A 21,459-nucleotide genomic window follows, 5' to 3' on the forward strand; every position below is an offset into this window, starting at 1 on the left:
AATAATGACGCCCATATTTTTTAGCGCCAAAAAAAGACGCCCACATTATTTGGCGCCTAAATGCTTTTAGCTCCAAAAATGACGCCACATCCGGTAACGCCGACACCTTTGGCCCAAAAACGTCAAAAATGACGCAACTTCCGGCGACAAGAACGACGCCGGAAATAACAAATAATTTTTTGCACCAAAAAAGTCTGCGCCAAGAATGACGCAATAAAATGAAGCATTTTCAGCCCCCGCGAGCCTAACAGCCCACAGGGAAAAAAGTCAAATTTTAAGGTAAGAAAAAAAAAATTTATTATTCAAATGCATTATTCCAAATAATGAAACTGACTGTCTGAAATAAGGAATATTGAACATCCTAAATCAAGGCAAATAAATGTTTAAACACAAATATTTAGAACTTTATATAAAAGTGCCCATAGCTTAGAGTGTCACAAAAATAAGACTTACTTACCCCAGGACACTCATCTACATGTAGTAGAAAGCCAAACCAGTACTGAAACGAGAATCAGTAGAGGTAATGGTATATAAGAGTATATCGTCGATCTGAAAAGGGAGGTAAGAGATGAATCTCTACGACCGATAACAGAGAACCTATGAAATAGACCCCGTAGAAGGAGATCATTGAATTCAAATAGGCAATACTCTCTTCACATCCCTCTGACATTCACTGCACGCTGAGAGGAAAACCGGGCTCCAACCTGCTGTGGAGCGCATATCAACGTAGAATCTAGCACAAACTTACTTCACCACCTCCACAGGAGGCAAAGTTTGTAAAAAACTGATTTGTGGGTGTGGTGAGGGGTGTATTTATAGGCATTTTGAGGTTTGGGAAACTTTGCCCCTCCTGGTAGGAATGTATATCCCATACGTCACTAGCTCATGGACTCTTGCTAATTACATGAAAGAAAGTGTAAATGTAAAAAGACTGTGCACATTTTGTTAATGGAAGTAAATTGGAAAATGGTTTAAAATTGCATGATCTATCAGAATCATGAAAGTTTAATTTTGACTTGAGTGTCCCTTTAAGCGTTAAAAAATGTACACAGTGAAAACATGATGCATAGTTAAAAATACTAAATAATAAAAAATAAAGTTGAATTATCTAAAAAATATTTAACTGTCCCATGGTCATATTCATATATAATAAATATATATAACAATAACCTAACAGGCTTTTAGAGTGCCAAATAAAAATAAAGTACTAACCAATAGGTACCCTGCTACCGGAGAAAACTAGTAGGAAGCCAAAACCAATGCTGAAACATAACAGCAGAGGAGGCAAAGGACAAGTCCCTGCGGTATATGTAGAAAGTCTTGTGACTAAATAAAAAATATGCCACTAATTATACTCCAAATACTCCGAGGGTAAATGGGACTCAACTCAGTCTAAAAAACCCTCTCACTGAAGAATCAAATGCACATCTTCATTCTTTAACCTCCTCCAGCAGAGGCAAGTCTGAGGTGCCAGTGAGGTGGTAGGGGTTTTATAGAGCTCTTGGGGTTTGGGAATCGTTCCTAGTGGCAGCCAGGGAAGAGTAATTCCCAGAAGTAATGGATCATGGATTCTCACTACCTGTATGAAAGAAACAGGATTTCTGCTAAACCTCAATTTAAAGAAACCTTTGTTATATGTCAGATAAAGAACAGTTCACTTCTACCGAAATCAGTATCACTTGAAATAGGTGCATTTATTTTTGGGAGGCAATATTAAACGTCACAATTAAACATTTTATTATTTTGGCAAAACATATTTATTTGTAACCAGTTTACAAAAAGCCTGTTCAGAAAGCATCAAAATTCCAAATCCATCAAATCCCTAAAAAACCCAAAAACAAACTTACCTTATCCATTAGATATGCAGCAGCAGAAAAACGTTTTATTACAAATGTATTCCACATCATTAGAGAAAGCCCTAAAACAATAAAATGGGTATAGTCTGATAGTTTGTTAAAGTACCACATAATGCAATTAACCTTTGAAGCAGAAAACTAATTCCCATGCAGAACACGTCTTACAGATCAAGTGCACCAAACACTGGCAGATGTGGATTCCCTTGTGAGGATTATTTCAATACTATGCATTAGTTATTAGAATAAAGAAGAGCGATATCTGTCTAATGTTGGCTTACTAAAATATACTGTAAAAATGCATAATCATGAAATGACAGATTAGCACATTTAAAACGAATGGCTACCATCGTGTCATCTTTGATTACCTGTTAAAAAAGAAAATGTATGCTTACCTGATAAATTTATTTCTTTTTTGACACAATGAGTCCACGGATCATCTTAATTACTAATGGGATATTCACCTCCTGGTCAGCAGGAGGAGGCAAAGAGCACCACAGCAGAGCTGTTAAATAGCTCCTCCCTTCCCTCCCACTCCAGTCATTTGACCGAAGTTAGAAAGAGAAAGGAAAAGCCAAGGTGCAGAGGTGTCTGAAGTTTACAATAACCCACAACCTGTCTAAAAGAATAGGGCGGGCCGTGGAGTCATCGTGTCAAAAAAGAAATAAATTTATCAGGTAAGCATAAATTTTCTTTTCTTTTTTAAGACACAATGAATCCACAGATCATCTTAATTACTAATGGGATCCAATACCCAAGCTAGAGTACACAGATGATACGGGAGGGACAAGACAGGGAACCAAAACGGAAAGCACCACTGCTTGAAGAACCTTTCTCCCAAAAGCAGCCTCAGCCGAGGCAAAAATATCTAACTTGTAGAACTTAGAAAAAGTGTGAAGAGAGGACCAAGTTGCAGCCTTGCAAATCTGTTCCATAGAAGCTTCATTTTTGAATGCCCATGAGGAAGCAACAGCCCTCATGGAATGAGCCAGAACTCTCTCTGGAGGCTGCTGTCCAGCAGCCTCATAAGCAAAACGGATGATACTCTTCAGCCAAAAAGAAAGAGAAGTAGCGTAATTTTCTGTCCCTTACATTTTCCATAGAAAACTATAAACAAAGAAGAAGATTGACGAAAGTCCTTAGTCGCCTGAAAGTAAAACTTTAAAGCACGAACCACGTCCAGATTGTGCAGAAGACGTTCTTTCTGAGAAGGATTAGGACACAAAGAAGGAACGACAATCTCCTGATTAATGTTCCTATCCAAAACAACCTTAGGAAGAAAACCCAGTTTAGTACGTAAAACTACCTTATCTGCATGGAATATAAGATAAGGAGAAGAGTCTTGTAACGCCGAAAGTTCAGACACTCTACGAGCTGAAGAAATAGCAACAAGAAATAAAACATTCCAAGATAATAACTCAATATCTAAGGAATGTATAGGCTCAAACGGAGCCCTTTGAAGAACATTGAAAACTAAATTAAGACTCCATGGAGGAGTAATTGGCTTAAACACAGGCCCGATCCAAACCAAGGCCTGACAAAATGAGTGAACATCTGGAGTACTTGTAAAGTACGGCAAATCACCAGTACGGGTCCCAAAGCGCTGTTCATCTAAACCACCTCAGAAGAGTGAAATGTTGAGTGGACCTCGCCGGGGATTGAACCTGGGTTGCTACATAACTAAGCCACAGCGCCAAGTTTGCCGAGCTATCTGAAAAAATATAGAAGCTTAGACTCAGGACACATCCGCAGACCAAGGCTTTGACCATAAAAGCTCTGCAAGCTAGAAAAATCCCAAATCTTTGCTCCCAGCTTTGATAACATGAAGGGAAGCACCCGAAATAAAGGAATTAGCCAGTTTAAGGGCTATTAACCTATCCTGGATTCCATTCAAAGAAGCTTCTGCCCCGTAACAGATGGAGGTGAAGTGGCTTAAACTTGAGAGAAACAAGTTCAGCATCAACAAGAGGAATTACACTGTGTTAGAAACCTCTCTTGCTGAATTGTCTGTTCTACCTCTAACACTTTCCCACCAATACTGGGAAAGCAGACAACGCATCAGAACATATGAGAAGAGCGAAGTCCAAGAATGAGTTATAGAGGAAACGCAGGGCACTGCATGCGAGGGCAATAACATTTTTGGGACTCTTGAGGCAAAAAAAAAGTGATATTGAACCTTGTAATTGCGCTACAGAACTTGGCGGTGCTATACAAATACAAGGCAATAACAATAATTGAAATTAAATTTCTGGACAACAACCTCATAGTAAAATGTTGTCTCAGAAAATACTATGCTTAAGGATTAGGTTCCTCACATACATGAGAAACAGAAAAGACTTAAAGGTTCCACATTTGCATACAAAGAACCAAGATCTCCAAAAAAAAAATAGAATTTTTTAATCATAGCAAAATGCACAAAAACGTTACTGTCACTTTAGGAAAACTTTTTATTTTTATTTATTATAGTGTAAATTTGGCAAAACAGCTTAACTTAAGCATGCAACATAACAGAATCCCTTAGCATGAAACTGCAGAGGTGCCTGTCTGAATCATAAGACTAGCTCCCTCTGAGTAGTACATCCATATCCGGAACTCCACCGCAACAGCGGAAGACAGTCTCCGGTCTAAATTACGCTAGACTTCCTCCTACTTATTGAAAATTGTAGTCTCTACGGAAGAGAAGGAAAAAAAAGGCGCGCTTTGCAAAGGCCGCCTCCCCAAGGACCGCCCGTCGTGGGCGGTGACAATACACTAATCTCCCGGTCAGCATTATGTTTATGTAACCGCCGGGAGCTGTAAACCCTGTAACTGCTATATTGCGCACACTTTCCCACCACCTTTGAAAGCTATGTGAGTGCAGCCATCTGCCGGTCGGCATGTTTGTTTATGCAGCCGCTGGGAGATGTGATCACTGAAATCATGAGATTGCCCCTCTCCCGGTCGACATGTTTAAGCAACCTCCGGGAACACAAATGCAATGCCTGCCTCTAATTGCCCAGTGCCTGCGTGTAGCTGTCGATTATAGTCTCCTCAAATATAAAGGAGAGCTGATATCTGAGTAAAATAAAGTGCCCATATTCACTAAGGGCTCCTTATATGTCCCACTTGCACAGTGAGTGGCCAACTTCTGATTTTTTCTTCCTTCAAACCCCAGAAATAAAAGTCGGCACTTACCTCACATTCTGCCCGACAGCCAAGGCAGCTCCAAGGTTTGCGAAGTCCTATTCCTCGCATGGACCTGTGAATTAAGAGAAAATACTGAGTAATATTCCTCCGATTTTTCAGGGTTAGGGCAGCAACAGTATATGGGAGGCGCAGTGAGAATTATGTCCCACAAGTTCCCATTGCTTTAAAGCCACCAAATGCTCTACTGTAGAGACTGATATGGACTACGGCTACACCCTACGACAAAGCAGCACTCTCTGGCACTACTTTAAAAATAATAAACTCTTGATTGAAGAATCTAATCTAACACCTCACTTTACCTTACTTCCTATCACTAACGTAAGCAAAGAGAATGACTGGAGTGGGAGGGAAGGGAGGAGCTATTTAACAGCTCTGCTGTGGTGCTCTTTGCCTCCTCCTGCTGACCAGGAGGTGAATATCCCATTAGTAATCAAGATGATCCGTGAACTCATTGTGTCTTAAAAAAGAAAGATAATTACGGGGAACAAAATCAAAGAGGATGGGTTGGGTCTTTTTCCACCCCCCCCCCCAAAAAAAAATACAAAGAGGGATGGGAAGTGCCTTATTTGAAAGAGGGGGTACTCTTCTTTCAAATTAGTATTTCTACACGGAAGGTGTATTGTATTTTTATTATTCTGTGTTTCAGAACAGGGTGGATTAGATTTAAATCACTAGTAAGTAAGACTGATTTAAATGATAGATTTCCTTCTTAGAATAATAACTTTTCAGATATTTTTTCCAGTTATATCAGACCATTACTGATTTGGTTAAATATCATTAGATATGCATAGATAGATCATTGAAATTAAATTAAATAATTGGGAGGTGAACTATTTCTAGTTTAATAGGTTAATCATTCATATTTTATCAACTTTCCAGTTGTACCTTATTGGAAGGAGAAAAATAATGATTACCTTAATAATAACAATTTAAATAGTTTTATTTAACTAAAACAATAAAATGTTATCTAATTTGTAATGCTTGCCCCTCCCCCCTCACATTTAGGATTGTGTGCATATCTATTCCACTCTAAACAATCTTCTATTTAGTGAGCGTCTTGAATCCTAGTATTGGTTGAGTCTGTGTACAGATTTTCAGGAGAGCAATGGCATTAATGGGACAGTAAAGTCAAAATGAAACTCATTATTCAGAAAGAACTAGCACTATTTAACAATTTTCCAATTTATTTCTCTTATTAAATTTGCTTTGTTCTTTTGGTATCCATTGTTGAAAAGCATGTCTAGGTAGTCTCAGTAGCAATGCACTACTGTGAGCTAGCTGCTTGTCACTGTCTCACCCAATGTATTCAGCTAGGCCCCAGTAGAACATTGCTCTCCTTCAACAATGGATACCAAGAGAATGAAGCAAATTTGATAATAGAAGTAAATCTGAACACCAAAAGCTTTCTTTCATGATTATGTGACTTTAAGGTCTATTTCTCAACCCTGTATGTTAAATTGTATAACATTTTGCTGTGAAGAAGGGGCATGTTATTTCTGCAGACACAAATTCACAGTTTTGAGAACTACAAAACCAATAATATGTGCTAATATCTTCAATATAGACAAATTTACCAAAATAATCTGACAGAAACCTCTAGGACAGCATGACATTCTGAATGGATTAATGGAATTAATTTTCCAAAAAAATTAAACATTACAGCATTGTGCTATATATATATTTCCGAATGTATAACCTTTAGATTATAATGTATATTAAATAGAAGATCTTTCCTCTTAAAGGATTTTATTTAAAAAAAATCCTATTTAAATAAAAAAAATATCATTTAAATAAAAAAAAATCATTATTTTTATCCACCCTGCTTCACAATTTCTTTATTGCACATCAACAGTAGGGACATCACTACAGCAAGATTTCAAACTTACCATATTGCACATGCGCGTTGTCAATATTCTTTAAGTGATCGGTAGACTGAACAAAAAACTGGGCTTCCTAAGGAAAAAAGATTTGAAAGCCGTTAGTGTTCCCTTTCATGGGGGACAGCACAAGAAGTGGGAGCGAATATATTATCATTAAGTTAATATAGAGGGTTAGATTTATTAATGGTCGAGCGGACATGAGTCGCTGTAGCAAATCATGTCCGCTCGACATCGCTAAATGCTGATAGCATAGGCTTTTATCATTGCACAAGCATTTCTAGTGAAATGCTTGTGGAATGCCACCCCCTACTCACTGGCGGCCAATTGGCCGCTAGCAGGGGCCGTCAATCATCCCGATTGGATCGGGATGATTTCAGTCCGCCACGAAGTTAAGGAGCAGCGGTCTTATGACCACTGCTTCTTAACTTCCATTTGTGGCGGACCAGAAACGATGGGGCTTCGATGCAGCATCTGCTCCTCAATAAATCGACCCCTAAGTCACTACTTGAAGAATGGAATGAACTTCACACAGAAATTTAAACTAGAGCTCTGCTTCCTCCAAAATACTTCTGTCTGTCTCCTTTCAGGCTTAAAGTTTAGAATTGAAAGAGAGAAAGGTAGAAGAAGAGGAGGAAAGAAAAAGCCAGTAAAGGAGGAACTAGGGAATACAAAATAAATCAGAATTTGAAGGTCAAGATCTAACAGTAATTACAAATTCCTATTTCCTCTCACATATGTTGCAAAAGCACATGCAGCAAGGGGTAATTCATTACTAAACGTGCAAATCATTTATAGGAGGGAATGAAGTCTTGTCACATTTGTTGAAAAAGCACATGCAGCAGGGGGTAATTCATTACTAAAAGTGCAAATCATTTATAGGAGGGAATGAAGTCTTCTCACATTTGTTGCAAAAGCACACGCAGCAAGGGGTAATTCATCACTAAAAGTGCAAATCATTTATAGGAGGGAAAGAAGTCTTCTCACATTTGTTGCAAAAGCACATGCAGCAGGGGGTGATTCATTACTAAAAGTACAAATCATTGATAGGAGGGAATTAACAACCCTCTCATATGTTTGCAAAAGCAGATGCAGCAGGGGATAATTCATTATTAAAAGTGCAAATCATTGATGTGAGGGAATAAACAGTCTTCTCCGATTTTTTGCAAAAGCACATGCAGCAGGGGGTAATTCATTATTAAAAGAGCAAATCATTGATAGGAGGTAATAAACAGTCTTCTCTATGAGGAGGACTAACGGGATCCCTGGAATAGGTGAGGACGAACCCAAACAAGACCGTTAAGGGAAATCTGTGATAAATAGTAAAAAATGTTGGGGAACAGAAAAATACAAACAAATGAAAATAAATGAGTCCACGACTTCATTCCTATGGGATATTCAACTCCTGGCCAGCAGGAGGAGGCAAAGAGCACCCCAGCGAATCTGTTAAGTGTAACTACCCTTACCCATAATCCCCAGTCATTCAGCCGAAGGAAAATGGAAAAAGAAGCAAGGGTGAAAAGGTGCCTGAGGTTTACTCAAAAAAAATGCTGAATCTTAATTTAAAAAGAGGACGGGGTGATGGACTCTTCATGCCCAGAAAGAAAGTAATTTATCATCAGGTAAGCATAAATTTTGTTTTCTTCCCTATGGCATGGAGAGTCCACAACGTCATTCCAATTACTAGTGGGGCCCAATACCCAAGCTAGAGGACACGGAATGAACAGTGAGGGAGAACAAGGCAGGAGGACCTTAGCAGAAGGCACCACAGCTTAAAGAACCTTTCTCCCAAAAGAAGCCTCAGCCGAGGCAAAAGTATCAAATTTGTAGAATTTGGAAAAAGTATGCAAAGAGGACCATGTTGCCGCCTTGCAAATCTGTTCCACAGAAGCTTGATTTTTGAAAGCCCAAGAAGAGGAGACAGCCCTAGTGGAATGAGCCGTAATTCTCTCAGGAGGCTGCTCTCCAGCAGTCTCATAAGCAAAACGAATCATACTTCTTAACCAGAGGGAAAGAGTAGTAGAAGAGGCCTTCTGACCCTTATGCTTTCCAGAGAAAACAACAAACAGGGCAGAAGATTGCCGAAAATCTTTAGTAGCTTATAAGTAAAATTTTAGAGCACGCAAAACATCCACGTTATGCAAAAGACGTTTCTTATAAAAAGAAGGATTAGGACAAAAAGAAGGAACAACACCTTAGGGAGAAACCCCTATATAGTGCGAAGGATCGCCTTATCTGCATGAAAAATAAGGTACAGGGAATCACACTGCAGAGCTGAAAACTCAGAAACTCTGCGAGCGGAAGAAATAGCAAGAAGAAACAAAACCTTTCAAGATAACAATTTTATATCAACAACATGCAGCTGCCAAACGGAGCCTGCTGCAAAACTTTAAGAACTAGGTTAAGGCTCCAAGGAGGAGCAACAGGTTTAAACACAGGCCTGATTGTGACCAGGGACTGAACAAAAGCTTGAACATCTGGTAATTCTGCCAGACAGTTGTGCAAAAGGATAGACAAAGCAGAAATCTGAGCTTTCAGAGTACTGACTGACAAACCTTTCTCCAGGCCATCCTGAAGAAAAGATAAAATTTGGTGAATCCTTACCCGACTCCAAAAAAACCGTTTACCTTCACACCAAAAAAGGTATTTACGCCATATCTTATGGTAAATCCTTTAAGTAACAGGTTTACGAGCCTGAAGTAAAGCAAAGACTACCTCACCGCCTTCTAACTGCTAAAAGCCACCATTACTTTCACTAAAGAGATTGACGTGGACACAGCTAGGCCCCAATCCTTGCTTGCAGGGAAAAGTACCCATAAAAGGATTAAATATCTCCAGACACCGTCTTCACACATCCTCCATTGACAGAGGCAAAGAGAATGACTGGGCATTATGGGTAAGGGAAGTTACACTTAACAGCATTGCTGGGGTGCTCTTTACCTCCTCCTGCTGCTGGCCAGAAGTTGATTGGAATGACGTTGTGGACTCTCAATGCCATAGGAAAGAAAACTGAATGTAGGGCAAAATAACTGCAAAATGAACTGCTGTAATAGGATAAACAGTAAAAGAGGAATGGAAAAGAGGTGAGGTTATGATTGTGCTTTGGTGCATATGTTAGTTTTGTATTGTAGGGGATGCAGCCTAAGGGTTACAAACTAAAATAGTTGTAAAAAGACATAAAGGAGGGTGAAAATGTCCGTAAAAACCCTCAGTAGTCAATAAAGTGTAAAATAAGGCTAAGGGAAGGCAAATAAAAGTGAAGGCCAGCTCTTAAATAGTTTTGCAGAATAGGCAAAGCAGCATTGGATGAAAACCTGACATTGCTTTGCTCATTAATAGTGACCAACCTAAAAGCTGTAGAAGCAGGAGGATTTTTTACAGCAAGGCAAGTTGATTGCCAAAAGGATAAATCATAGGGAATTGAGGAGGTTCTAAATATGTCAGCACGTGAAACAGAGACAGATAAAATGTTGTACCTTAAAGGAACAGTCGAGTAAAAATTAAACTTTCATGATTCAGATAGGGCATGCAATTTTAAACAACTTGCCAATTTACTTTCATCATCAAATTTGCTTTGTACTCTTTGTTGAAAACTATATTTAGGTAGGCTCATATGCTAATTTCTAAGACCTTGAAAGCCACTTCTTATCTCAGTGCATTTTGACAGATTTTCCTAGCTAGACAAGGCTAGTTCATGTGTGCCATATAGATAAAATTGTACTCAAGTTTGTAAAAAGCACTGAGATAAGGAGGCAGTCTGCAGATGCTTAGATACAAGGTAATCACAGACATAAAAAGTACATTAATATAACCTTGTTGATTATGCAAAACGGGGGAATGGGTAATGAATGGATTATCTATCTTTTTAAACAATAACAATTCTGGAATAGACAGTCCCTTTAAAGAAATTACTTTATATACCACTCGGTTTGACACATAATTTAAAACTCTCAAATACAACTTAAAGGGACAGTAAACACCTTTTAATTTCATTTCTTTGGTCTTGCAATTGAATAACGAACAATTATGAATAAACATTTTTAAAACAAATGAACATATTGTTGGCTGCATTTGTTTTCAACAGTCAAACTCCACCACCATTTAAATATTTGGAGGAGCCAACCAGGTTTAAATCTGTGGCTGACAAAGCTAGTCAGGGTCATATTTCTAGTAAAAAGTTCACTATTTTGCAGCGGTTATCTGTAAAAGCCCATAGGGGAAAGATATGCAGCAGGGCTAATCTTTAAGAAGTATACAAGGTATATTGTCAGCTATGATAATTAGAAAGGTCCCATTTCAAAGCTAAATTACATGGAACATGGACAAAATAAATAATGAAACCATACTGAGTGCAAGGTTGTTTTGTTAATGCATAACTAGACATTTTATATTAAAATATCAATGTGTTTTCTGCCCCTTTAAAGAGTAGAACAATTTCAGAATGAACAGGGGGTTAGGGAGACAGGTCATCTCATTTTGTATGCAAGATGATAAAGGTGAGTTTTAAACAACTTTCCAATTTACTTTTATCATCAAATTTGCTTTGTTCTCTTGGTGGTATTTTTGAAAAGCTAAACCTAGCTAGGCTCAAACTGATTTCTAAACAGTTGAAAACCGCATCTTAGCTCAGAGCATTTTGAAAGTTTTTCACAGTTAGACTGTGCTAGTTCACATGTGTCATATAGATAACATTGTGCTCACTCCCGTGAAGTTACAGGGAGTGCAGAATTATTAGGCAAATGAGTATTTTGACCACATCATCCTCTTTATGCATGTTGTCTTACTCCAAGCTGTATAGGCTCGAAAGCCTACTACCAATTAAGCATATTAGGTGATGTGCATCTCTGTAATGAGAAGGGGTGTGGTCTAATGACATCAACACCCTATATCAGGTGTGCATAATTATTAGGCAACGTCCTTTCCTTTGGCAAAATGGGTCAAAAGAAGGACTTGACAGGCTCAGAAAAGTCAAAAATAGTGAGATATCTTGCAGAGGGATGCAGCACTCTTAAAATTGCAAAGCTTCTGAAGCGTGATCATCGAACAATCAAGCGTTTCATTCAAAATAGTCAACAGGGTCGCAAGAAGCGCGTGGAAAAACCAAGGCGCAAAATAACTGCCCATGAACTGAGAAAAGTCAAGCGTGCAGCTGCCAAGATGCCACTTGCCACCAGTTTGGCCATATTTCAGAGCTGCAACATCACTGGAGTGCCCAAAAGCACAAGGTGTGCAATACTCAGAGACATGGCCAAGGTAAGAAAGGCTGAAAGACGACCACCACTGAACAAGACACACAAGCTGAAACGTCAAGACTGGGCCAAGAAATATCTCAAGACTGATTTTTCTAAGGTTTTATGGACTGATGAAATGAGAGTGAGTCTTGATGGGCCAGATGGATGGGCCCGTGGCTGGATTGGTAAAGGGCAGAGAGCTCCAGTCCGACTCAGATGCCAGCAAGGTGGAGGTGGAGTACTGGTTTGGGCTGGTATCATCAAAGATGAGCTTGTGGGGCCTTTTCGGGTTGAGGATGGAGTCAAGCTCAACTCCCAGTCCTACTGCCAGTTTCTGGAAGACACCTTCTTCAAGCAGTGGTACAGGAAGAAGTCTGCATCCTTCAAGAAAAACATGATTTTCATGCAGGACAATGCTCCATCACACGCGTCCAAGTACTCCACAGCATGGCTGGCAAGAAAGGGTAGAAAAGAAGAAAATCTAATGACATGGCCTCCTTGTTCACCTGATCTGAACCCCATTGAGAACCTGTGGTCCATCATCAAATGTGAGATTTACAAGGAGGGAAAACAGTACACCTCTCTGAACAGTGTCTGGGAGGCTGTGGTTGCTGCTGCACGCAATGTTGATGGTGAACAGATCAAAACACTGACAGAATCCATGGATGGCAGGCTTTTGAGTGTCCTTGCAAAGAAAGGTGGCTATATTGGTCACTGATTTGTTTTTGTTTTGTTTTTGAATGTCAGAAATGTATATTTGTGAATGTTGAGATGTTATATTGGTTTCACTGGTAAAAATAAATAATTGAAATGGGTATATATTTGTTTTTTGTTAAGTTGCCTAATAATTATGCACAGTAATAGTCACCTGCACACACAGATATCCCCCTAAAATAGCTAAAACTAAAAACAAACTAAAAACTACTTCCAAAAATATTCAGCTTTGATATTAATGAGTTTTTTGGGTTCATTGAGAACATGGTTGTTGTTCAATAATAAAATTAATCCTCAAAAATACAACTTGCCTAATAATTCTGCACTCCCTGTATTTAGGAGTCTTCACCGATTGACTACACTGCATGTCTGTTAAAGGCACTTAGATAAGGAGGCTGTCTGCAGAGGCTTAGATACAAGGTGATCACAGAGGTAAAAAGTATATTAATATAACTGTGTTGGTTATGCAAAAACGGGGAATGGGTAATAAAGGGATTATCTATCTTTTTAAATAAGAACATTTTTGGTGTAGACTGTCCCTTTAAGATGACCTGTAAACGGCTATCACGTTTGCAGGAGTATAAGTTCTGTTTCAGGTCCTTTGAAGGATACAATGATTCATGACACTCATTTGACTAGGTTGAACCAAATACCATATTGCCACTGAATGGTAGGGAGAGAGGGGAATATGGTACGTTGGATAATTGAGTAGAGGCTGCAAACAGTTTCACAAGGAAGGAGTTTTGTTGCAGAATATCAGAGCGTCCAGTAAAATTGTCCCAGCTTTGGCTGCACAGATGGTAGTTATTAGAGGACAAAAAGAACTGAGAATGAAAGCAAAACATTTTCTAGAAAATAAATTAAAATGTAGAAACTTGAACTTTAGAGTAGCAATAAAAAAAATCAACACCATTTTAGAATCCAAATCCCAATATCATATAAAAAAAATTCCAAAACTAATCTGTATATCTGCATTTTGTACCACCAGCAGAACAAACACTGTAGTATGACAAGCGGTTACGTGTTTACCGGCCTTCAAAAAAGTAGATCATGGGAAAAAACGGGGAATGTTCCAGAACTAAGTTCTCAGTTGTGGTTTTGTTTTAAACTGTTTTTTTATAATTACTGACCAAATGTACCCTATTTATTTGTAATAGACTGGAAGCAGCACAATTAACTGCCAGATCTCGAAGATCCTAAGCATAGACCCAATGCCTCTCTTTCACCTGGTGCTACAGCAAAGGAATCCAGTCACCTTAGGCCATATATTCCGCAGGAGGGGGTACAGCCAGTACTTTCGTTCTGATTCTGCATGTTTGCCTAGTTTCCAGAAGCAGACAGGTCACCAACGTGCATTAGGACGGTAGAAATCTAATGTAATTACCTCTGGGTCTTTATTCCACTGCACAATGTACTCCCAACAGCAGTGCGCGTGCAGCACATCTATATTAAGGCTGCAGGGGAAATGCTGGTGTGCTAAATTCAGCAAATCTAAAATAAATAAAACAGAAATAATGTATATATGCAGGTTCACATACTGTATTTATTCATCATTTAAATATGTCATTATTCTGAAACAATACATTTTTGTAAGTTAGAGCCAGTGTTATTGTTCAAATGTTAAACTGACTGTACTGATGTAATTAAAGGAAAAGTTTAGCCTTAGAATAATATAAGATGTGATTTTTAAAATGATATTAGTTGTTTAAAAAGTTAAGAAAAAAGTGTAAAGTTTTAGTTACATTTAAAAATGAGCGTGGACACGACGTAACTAAGTTATCTGGTGTTTCTCTTATATGATCTCTCTTCTGCTTAGATAAAGCCATTTGTAAATCAGGTGAATAGTTACAGTCTCAAAAGGTTTTGTGTTCCATTCAATTAAGAAACTAAACAATTGTTTCATTAGTCTTGTCATTTGTATAGAAAAGATACATTTTTGATGACAAAGGCACAAAGGAAATTCATAATTAGGTGAAGCCCCATAAGCTGTCACTCTGAATGTGACAAATAACAGAAATAAACTTGCTCATATCCTACTGAGAAAGCAAGTGAGTAAATGCTCATCAGTGTATTAAAGGGGCAGTATACACCAATTTTCATATAACTGCATGTAATAGACACTACTATAAAGAATAATATGCACAGATACAGATATAAAAATCCAATATAAAACTGTTTAAAAACGTACTTAGAAGCTCCCAGTTTGACGCTGTTGAAAAGGTTAACTGGAACTCCCACTGAAAGTGGTTGTATACCAAAAATAGCAGACACTTCCCCCCTCCCCCTTCCTCTGTATACGAAAATACTCTTTACACAAACAGGAGCAAGCTGGAGTAGGTAGATATCGGTATACTTCTAAAACTTTAGGCTTGGTTAGGAGTCGGAAAATCAGCACAATGTTATTTAAAAATAAGCAAAACTGGGGGGCGGAGCTAACCAGCAGAGTGAACAGACTTGTGTGTCTGTAGCTCTGCAAGTCAAATCTAATTAACAACTATAATTCTAGTCATAAGAATATTACTTTTTTTATTTTTTGTTGTCCTACCCTACAACAATACTTCTGGGAGCAGGTGATTTGCAGCTACATATCCCTGCTTAGCTGAAATACGCTCTTACACGCTGTGGCTTAGAGACCCCGGTCTGAAAACTAGTGATCGCTCTTTGGGCAAACACCAGAGTTATTCCACTCTGGGATACAAAGAAACCTTCATCGCTCTGCCTAAGAAGAGGTCCGGAACCCTACTCAGCAGCCTCTAAACCCCAGCTCCACTCGTCAGGCTGCTTTGCAGTGAGTCAAAGCGTGCAGTACTCGATCTTAGCCGGGAACTTTGCAGAGAACACCGGCCCATAGCAACAACAGTAAAAGGTACGCTCTGATATATACCCGGGTCACTGCTCCTCAGACCTCAGCTACATGCGAATCAGACAGCACACTTAGATGACCATACGCTGCAGCCGTTTGCAAAGAGCTAAAGCCCTAGCCTCACTTATTCCTCCACCGCTTGCAAGGGCCTGTACTTGTGGCACGAGTCGCCATCTTTCTCTGATATACTGCTGCGCAACTTCTCTCCTCCTTACCGAACTGTTGCTCTGAAATACTTACGCTGCATAAAACATCAGCCTGTTCATGCATAGAGGTACACAGAGGGAACCAAGCTCTTCAGTAATAGTTCTAAATAAAAGGGTTCCTAGATACATGAAAAACGGCCTCATCATCTGTATTTTAATCATCTGTAATGGAGTGAGTACTGCTGTTATGGAGTGAGGGCTCTGAAATATATACAATAATTTTATACAGCTAGCCTATGTGCAGGCTGCCCACCTATTGCTTCAACAAGGCTCCCAGTTATAATCCGGTTATACTGTCAGCATAATTTAAAATAAACACCTTTTAGGAGTGGTCACCCCTGAGCCTTTTTAGGTCAATCTAATCACCTACTAAATTTCTTTTTGTTTGGCTCCTAAGCTCAAGACATACATCTAGAGTAAAAGCTACTCACACACTCTCTCCCTCCCTTTCCTGCTGTATCAGATTGCAGCAGGTCATACCCTCAAACCTTTTCCCGTCTTGGCCTTGTGGTGGTAAAATCCCTGGAGAGAGTGTGCGCCAGACCTGCTGCATCATTTATTTTTGTGGAGGGCTGAACAAGATTAACTACTAATAACAGTTTCTAATAGCTCCCACTTCCACATCGGCGTGAAGTCAGCCTGCAGATAGACTCTGGAAGCAAACAACCTGGAACTGACTTTCTGTTAATCATCTTTAGTTCACGAAGCTAAAGCGTCCAACATGATGGGCTAGGGTCCTCGGTGAGACGGGTGAGGCCCCCCAAATATTAGATGTCTACGAGTCCTTTCTTCTAAAACATAAAATTGCTGATACCATATCCTATCAGAAGCCGATCATAAGGATTTCTACTGCTGTGTTCTATGACTATACATCTTCTGATCAGACAGAATGTCACATTCACAGAAGAAGAAGCTTAAGCATCAGGAAGGCCCTAAACGCACAGTTGCGGATCATTTTCTTAGCAAATCTCAAGTTGATAGAGATTTTTCTGATGAGGACTCTCGTGATTCACCTACTCCTGCTAAGATGGCGGACCTACTTGGTTCTCAAGCCCATGTACACTCTCATTCAGATACCTCGGTTATTGAGCTCGATAACTCCTTGTCTACAAAAATGGACTCACATTATGCCTCACTAAGGCAAGATATCAAGTCATCAGTAGCTGACCTCAAAAGGGATATTGCTTCTCTAGGGAAGAGAACAGAAACACTTGAGCGAAAGAACGAAGACTTAGCCGCAGATCAGTCTAACCTCTTAGCATACTCGCAGTCTCTGGCAGAACAAATTGCAGATGTTGAAACAAAATTAGCAGATCTCGAAGACAGATCAAGAAGAAGTAATCTTCGCATAAGAGGTATACCAGAGACTGTTACAAACCAAGACCTCCCTGACTATCTTAGAGACCTCTTTAAGATCATCCTGGGGTCTTACCAGGAGCAGGAGTCAACAATAGACAGGGCAAATAGAGCCTTACGCCCTAGGAAAGTATCTGCAGAATTATCCCGTGACATTATCATACGCTTTCATTATTTTTCCTTTAAGGAGAAGCTGTTAAGGGCGTCCTTCTTAAACAAGTCTCTACCTGAACCACACCAAAAGATACAGATCTTCCCAGATCTCTCAGTACATACTTTGGCGAAAGGAAGAAGCTTCCATCCAATTACTCAATGCCTGAGGAAACAGGAGATAAAATATAGATGGGGATTCCCTGTGAAGCTTTTTTTTCCAATACAATGGACAGAACTACACCATTCTAACAGTGAAGAAGGGGATAGACTTGTTGATAAGGCTTCACATATTACAATCCTCAACTACATCCACACAAGCTCGTACACACTCTCCGCCTCTAAATGTAGCAGCTCAAGAATGGAGCCCCACTTCTGATCACACGCCAGAACCTGTAAGAAGAAAGGATACGCCTAGACAGCAGACCAGATGAGTGCATTACTTTTATTTTGTCTTAACTGTTTTCTGACATCTAGTAACATATGTTAAGGATTATAGCCATGGACTGTGAATACTTGCATATGGACTCTTTGTTCTGTTCTTTTTTGAGTTTAACTATAGATAATGCGGAAGTTTATGGCCTTCCCAGTTTGGACTTTAAGTCGACTCCTAGTTATAAATTCGTTCTACTGTTTTATATTATTACATATCTGTTAGATCGCATAGGATATTAGATTTCTAGTCTAATTACTAATATGAGTCCTAGATCAAAGTATAATCTGTGTTAGTGTTTTTTTTTTATGCTCTACCTTACTCATACATAGATCTCCAAACAGCTAGACGAGCTACATTAGATACAGATTTATGTACAGTTTTGGAGAGTCCACTAGACATTTATTGTTAAACTATAATACTTTTTGATGTTTTTTATTTATTTTCTAAATAGAAATGTGAACCTCTGGCTTGTTTTACACAGACTCATGTATATTTAGTTAGCTTTATTTCAACTTTACTTGTAAACTCAGAAGATTCGTTTTACCAAATATGGGTCAGGGTAATGGTCACTTACCTTTCTCTAACCCCGTTTCATGCGACAGTTCAGTTAGTTGAACATTACACTACCTTAGGTACACCCATACCCCTACCACCTAGACTCTCGTAGACATATTTAACCCTATGTTTTCATTATATACTGTTATATATATTTGGGGGGCAGTATACCTGTCTCTCTTCACTTTACCTTATATTACTCTTATTTATTTCTACCAGTATTATTATTTTTCTCTTTAGAGCGACCCTTACCTAGTAAGAATCTTTCAGGCTCTTATGTGCTAAGAATTATAGCCCCACAAGAATTAAGAATTTAGACGTCTAAGCCCCCCCCCCCTTTTCCTCTTCTTTCCTTCCCCTCTCCCCCTACATTTACCTTTCCTTCCCTTATTAACGAATACTTGGCATTCATGTACATTATAGTTTAGACACCTTACTTCTTTCGACCTTCTTAGACTACTACTAAGCAGTGTTTACCCGCTGCAGTTAGTCTACTAGTGTTTCTTAACCCAAGAGATAAACATATAGACTAATATCATTTGCTGAACACTGGGATAAAGGAAGTTTTTTCTTTTCTTTTTTCCCTCTCCCCTCCGTCTCACTTTTAGGACCTAGGCTTACCTTGATACGTTCATCATGGATCACAATCCTCACCCATAATGTACAGGGACTTAACTTTCCCACAAAAAGAAGCCTACTCCTGCAAAATCTCAGAAACTTTTTTTTTTTCTGCAAGAGACTCATTGGGTCACCCCTACGAGGTTTCCATTAAAAAACTTCTCCACAGTTTTTGAGTCTTTTTTCCAAATTAAAACGAGGGGGGTTGCTATTCTAATTAAGGATAATATCACTGTGGAGACGCTCCGTGTTGAACGTGACCCAGAGGCTAGATATATGGTGGCGATTTGCAGACTTAACAACAAGATCTACACACTTGCCAACATATATGCCCCTAACACTCGCCAGATCCCATTTCTCAGGAAAATTCTTAGGCTGGTGATGGAGATCAAGAGAGGTACTCTAATATTGGGTGGTGATTTTAATTTGGTGTGGGACCCAGCCATGGACAGATCAAGTGATAAATCTCAAATCCCTACTCGTAATACTAGCTCACTAGCTAACTCTTTTCGTCTCCTGATAGCTCAGTATGGTCTTTATGATGTCTGGAGGGCGTTGAGGCCCACGGATAGAGACTTTACTTTTTATTCCAACCCGCACTGGTCGTTCTCCCGCATTGACCACCTCTTCGTCGAATCACAGACACTAGATATTACGCGCAGCTCTAGCATACAATTGACAGCATGGTCAGACCATGACCCTGTAGTTATGTTATTAAACGGCCCTTCTAAGGCCCCAGATATCCCTTGGAGATATGATGATTGGTTTATAAGGGACCCTATAGCCCAGCAGAAATTTAAGGAACAAATTACAGAATTTATATCTGTCAACGATAACGGCCACGTTCCTATCCAGTATGTCTGGGCCTCGCTTAAGGCTTTTGTCAGGGGCATCTGCATGAAACAGGCTTCAGCTATACGGGGGAGCATGGGCAAATCTATGGCAGAACTGACATGTCTATACAGGTCCATCTCTGACACCCATAAAAATAACCCTACTACTGCCGGACTAGCGCAGCTCGAAAAAGTCTGTGCTGACATTAAACGGTTAGAATTCCTGAAAACTCAACGCATGTTGAGTAGATTTCGTCGGATATACTACTCTCAGAATAACAAAGCTAATTCCCTCTTAGCAAGTAAGCTTAGACAGAGATGGGCTCAGAGAGACGTATCACTGCGATTCAGACGGGTAATACTAAAGTTAACTCACCTAAGAGTGTTGGAGAGACGTTCCGTTCTTATTACGCAGACTTATACAATTTGAAGTGCACACAAGAAAAATGTGTCACCACTGCATACAGAACAGATTGATCGCTTGAAGGCCCCTTTCAGTATGCAAGAACTTATAAAAGCCATCAAACAGGTTAAACTGAATAAATCCCCAGGGCCTGATGGTTTCACTGGGAAGTACTTTAAGACCTTCATTGATATCCTTAGCCCTGTTCTGCTGAGGACCTTTAATGATTTTTCCTCTTCAGGCTCTATTTTAGAAGAATACTTACGGGCTGATATTATCACTATTCTCAAACCAGACAAGGATCCCCAGCATTGCCAGAGCTACAGACCCATCTCTCTGATCAATTCGGACATTAAGATATATTCAAAGATCCTTGCAAACAGATTGGCGAGAGAAATTCTGAGCATAGTTCATAAGGATCAGGTTGGGTTTGTGCCTGGCAGAGAGGGGCCAGATAACACGCGGCGTATCCTGTCGGTCTTGTATGAAGCGAAGAGACTAAATGTTCCTCTCCTGGCCCTGTCACTTGAAGCTAAAAAGGCGTTCGACAGGGTCAGGTGGTATTTTCTATGGGATGCACTAAGAGCCTTTAGCTTACCTCAGCAGTTCATATCAGCATGAATTATCCCAGATGGGGATAAAGAAAGCGCGCTGAAAAAAAGTATGAAGCATAAAACATATCTTAACTAACAAAGTCAGTATGCAACTCTACCGTAAAACCGGTTAGTGATTATGTCCTTGATACAAAAGGGATTCCTGTTGGTTCGTTTCAATATGTTTGTCCCTTTTCGGAAAAGAAGATGATAAATGTATTTCTTCTGAGATGAAGTGGTGAAGTAGACGTAGGCAGCTCCTCTTGGTCCCAGAGAGTAGGGAATAGACTTCCAGTTCATATCAGCAGTCCAGGCACTTTACTCTTGCCCGATGGCAAGAGTTAGAGGTGAGGGATTTGTATCAGAGACCTTTACTATTACAAACGGGACTCGTCAGGATTGCCCGCTATCCCCCTTATTGTTTACTCTCGCTATTGAACCTTTGGCCCAGGCTGTTAGAAATAACCAGGTAGTATCGGGAATGCTGTTTGGCAAATCTCAACATAAAATTGCATTATTTGCAGATGACGTGACCCTCCTATTAACCTCACCCATGACATCTATGCCGGCTGTATTTGATATTAT

At 39.5% G+C, this 21,459-nt stretch overlaps 1 protein-coding gene across 1 annotated transcript in view; it reads right to left on the reverse strand.

Moving 5' to 3' along the window:
* RAB3GAP2 (RAB3 GTPase activating non-catalytic protein subunit 2) overlaps positions 1–21,459 on the reverse strand; it is a 470,453-nt gene that overhangs the window by 52,879 nt on the left and 396,115 nt on the right. Inside the window, 3 exon segments of the mRNA XM_053712514.1 lie at positions 1,848–1,918; positions 6,926–6,992; positions 14,246–14,352. Of these exon segments, the coding sequence (XP_053568489.1) occupies positions 1,848–1,918; positions 6,926–6,992; positions 14,246–14,352 (245 nt within the window).

The sequence above is a fragment of the Bombina bombina genome, chromosome 4 (genome assembly GCF_027579735.1).
Source record: "Bombina bombina isolate aBomBom1 chromosome 4, aBomBom1.pri, whole genome shotgun sequence".
Taxonomy (NCBI): Eukaryota; Metazoa; Chordata; class Amphibia; order Anura; family Bombinatoridae; genus Bombina; species Bombina bombina.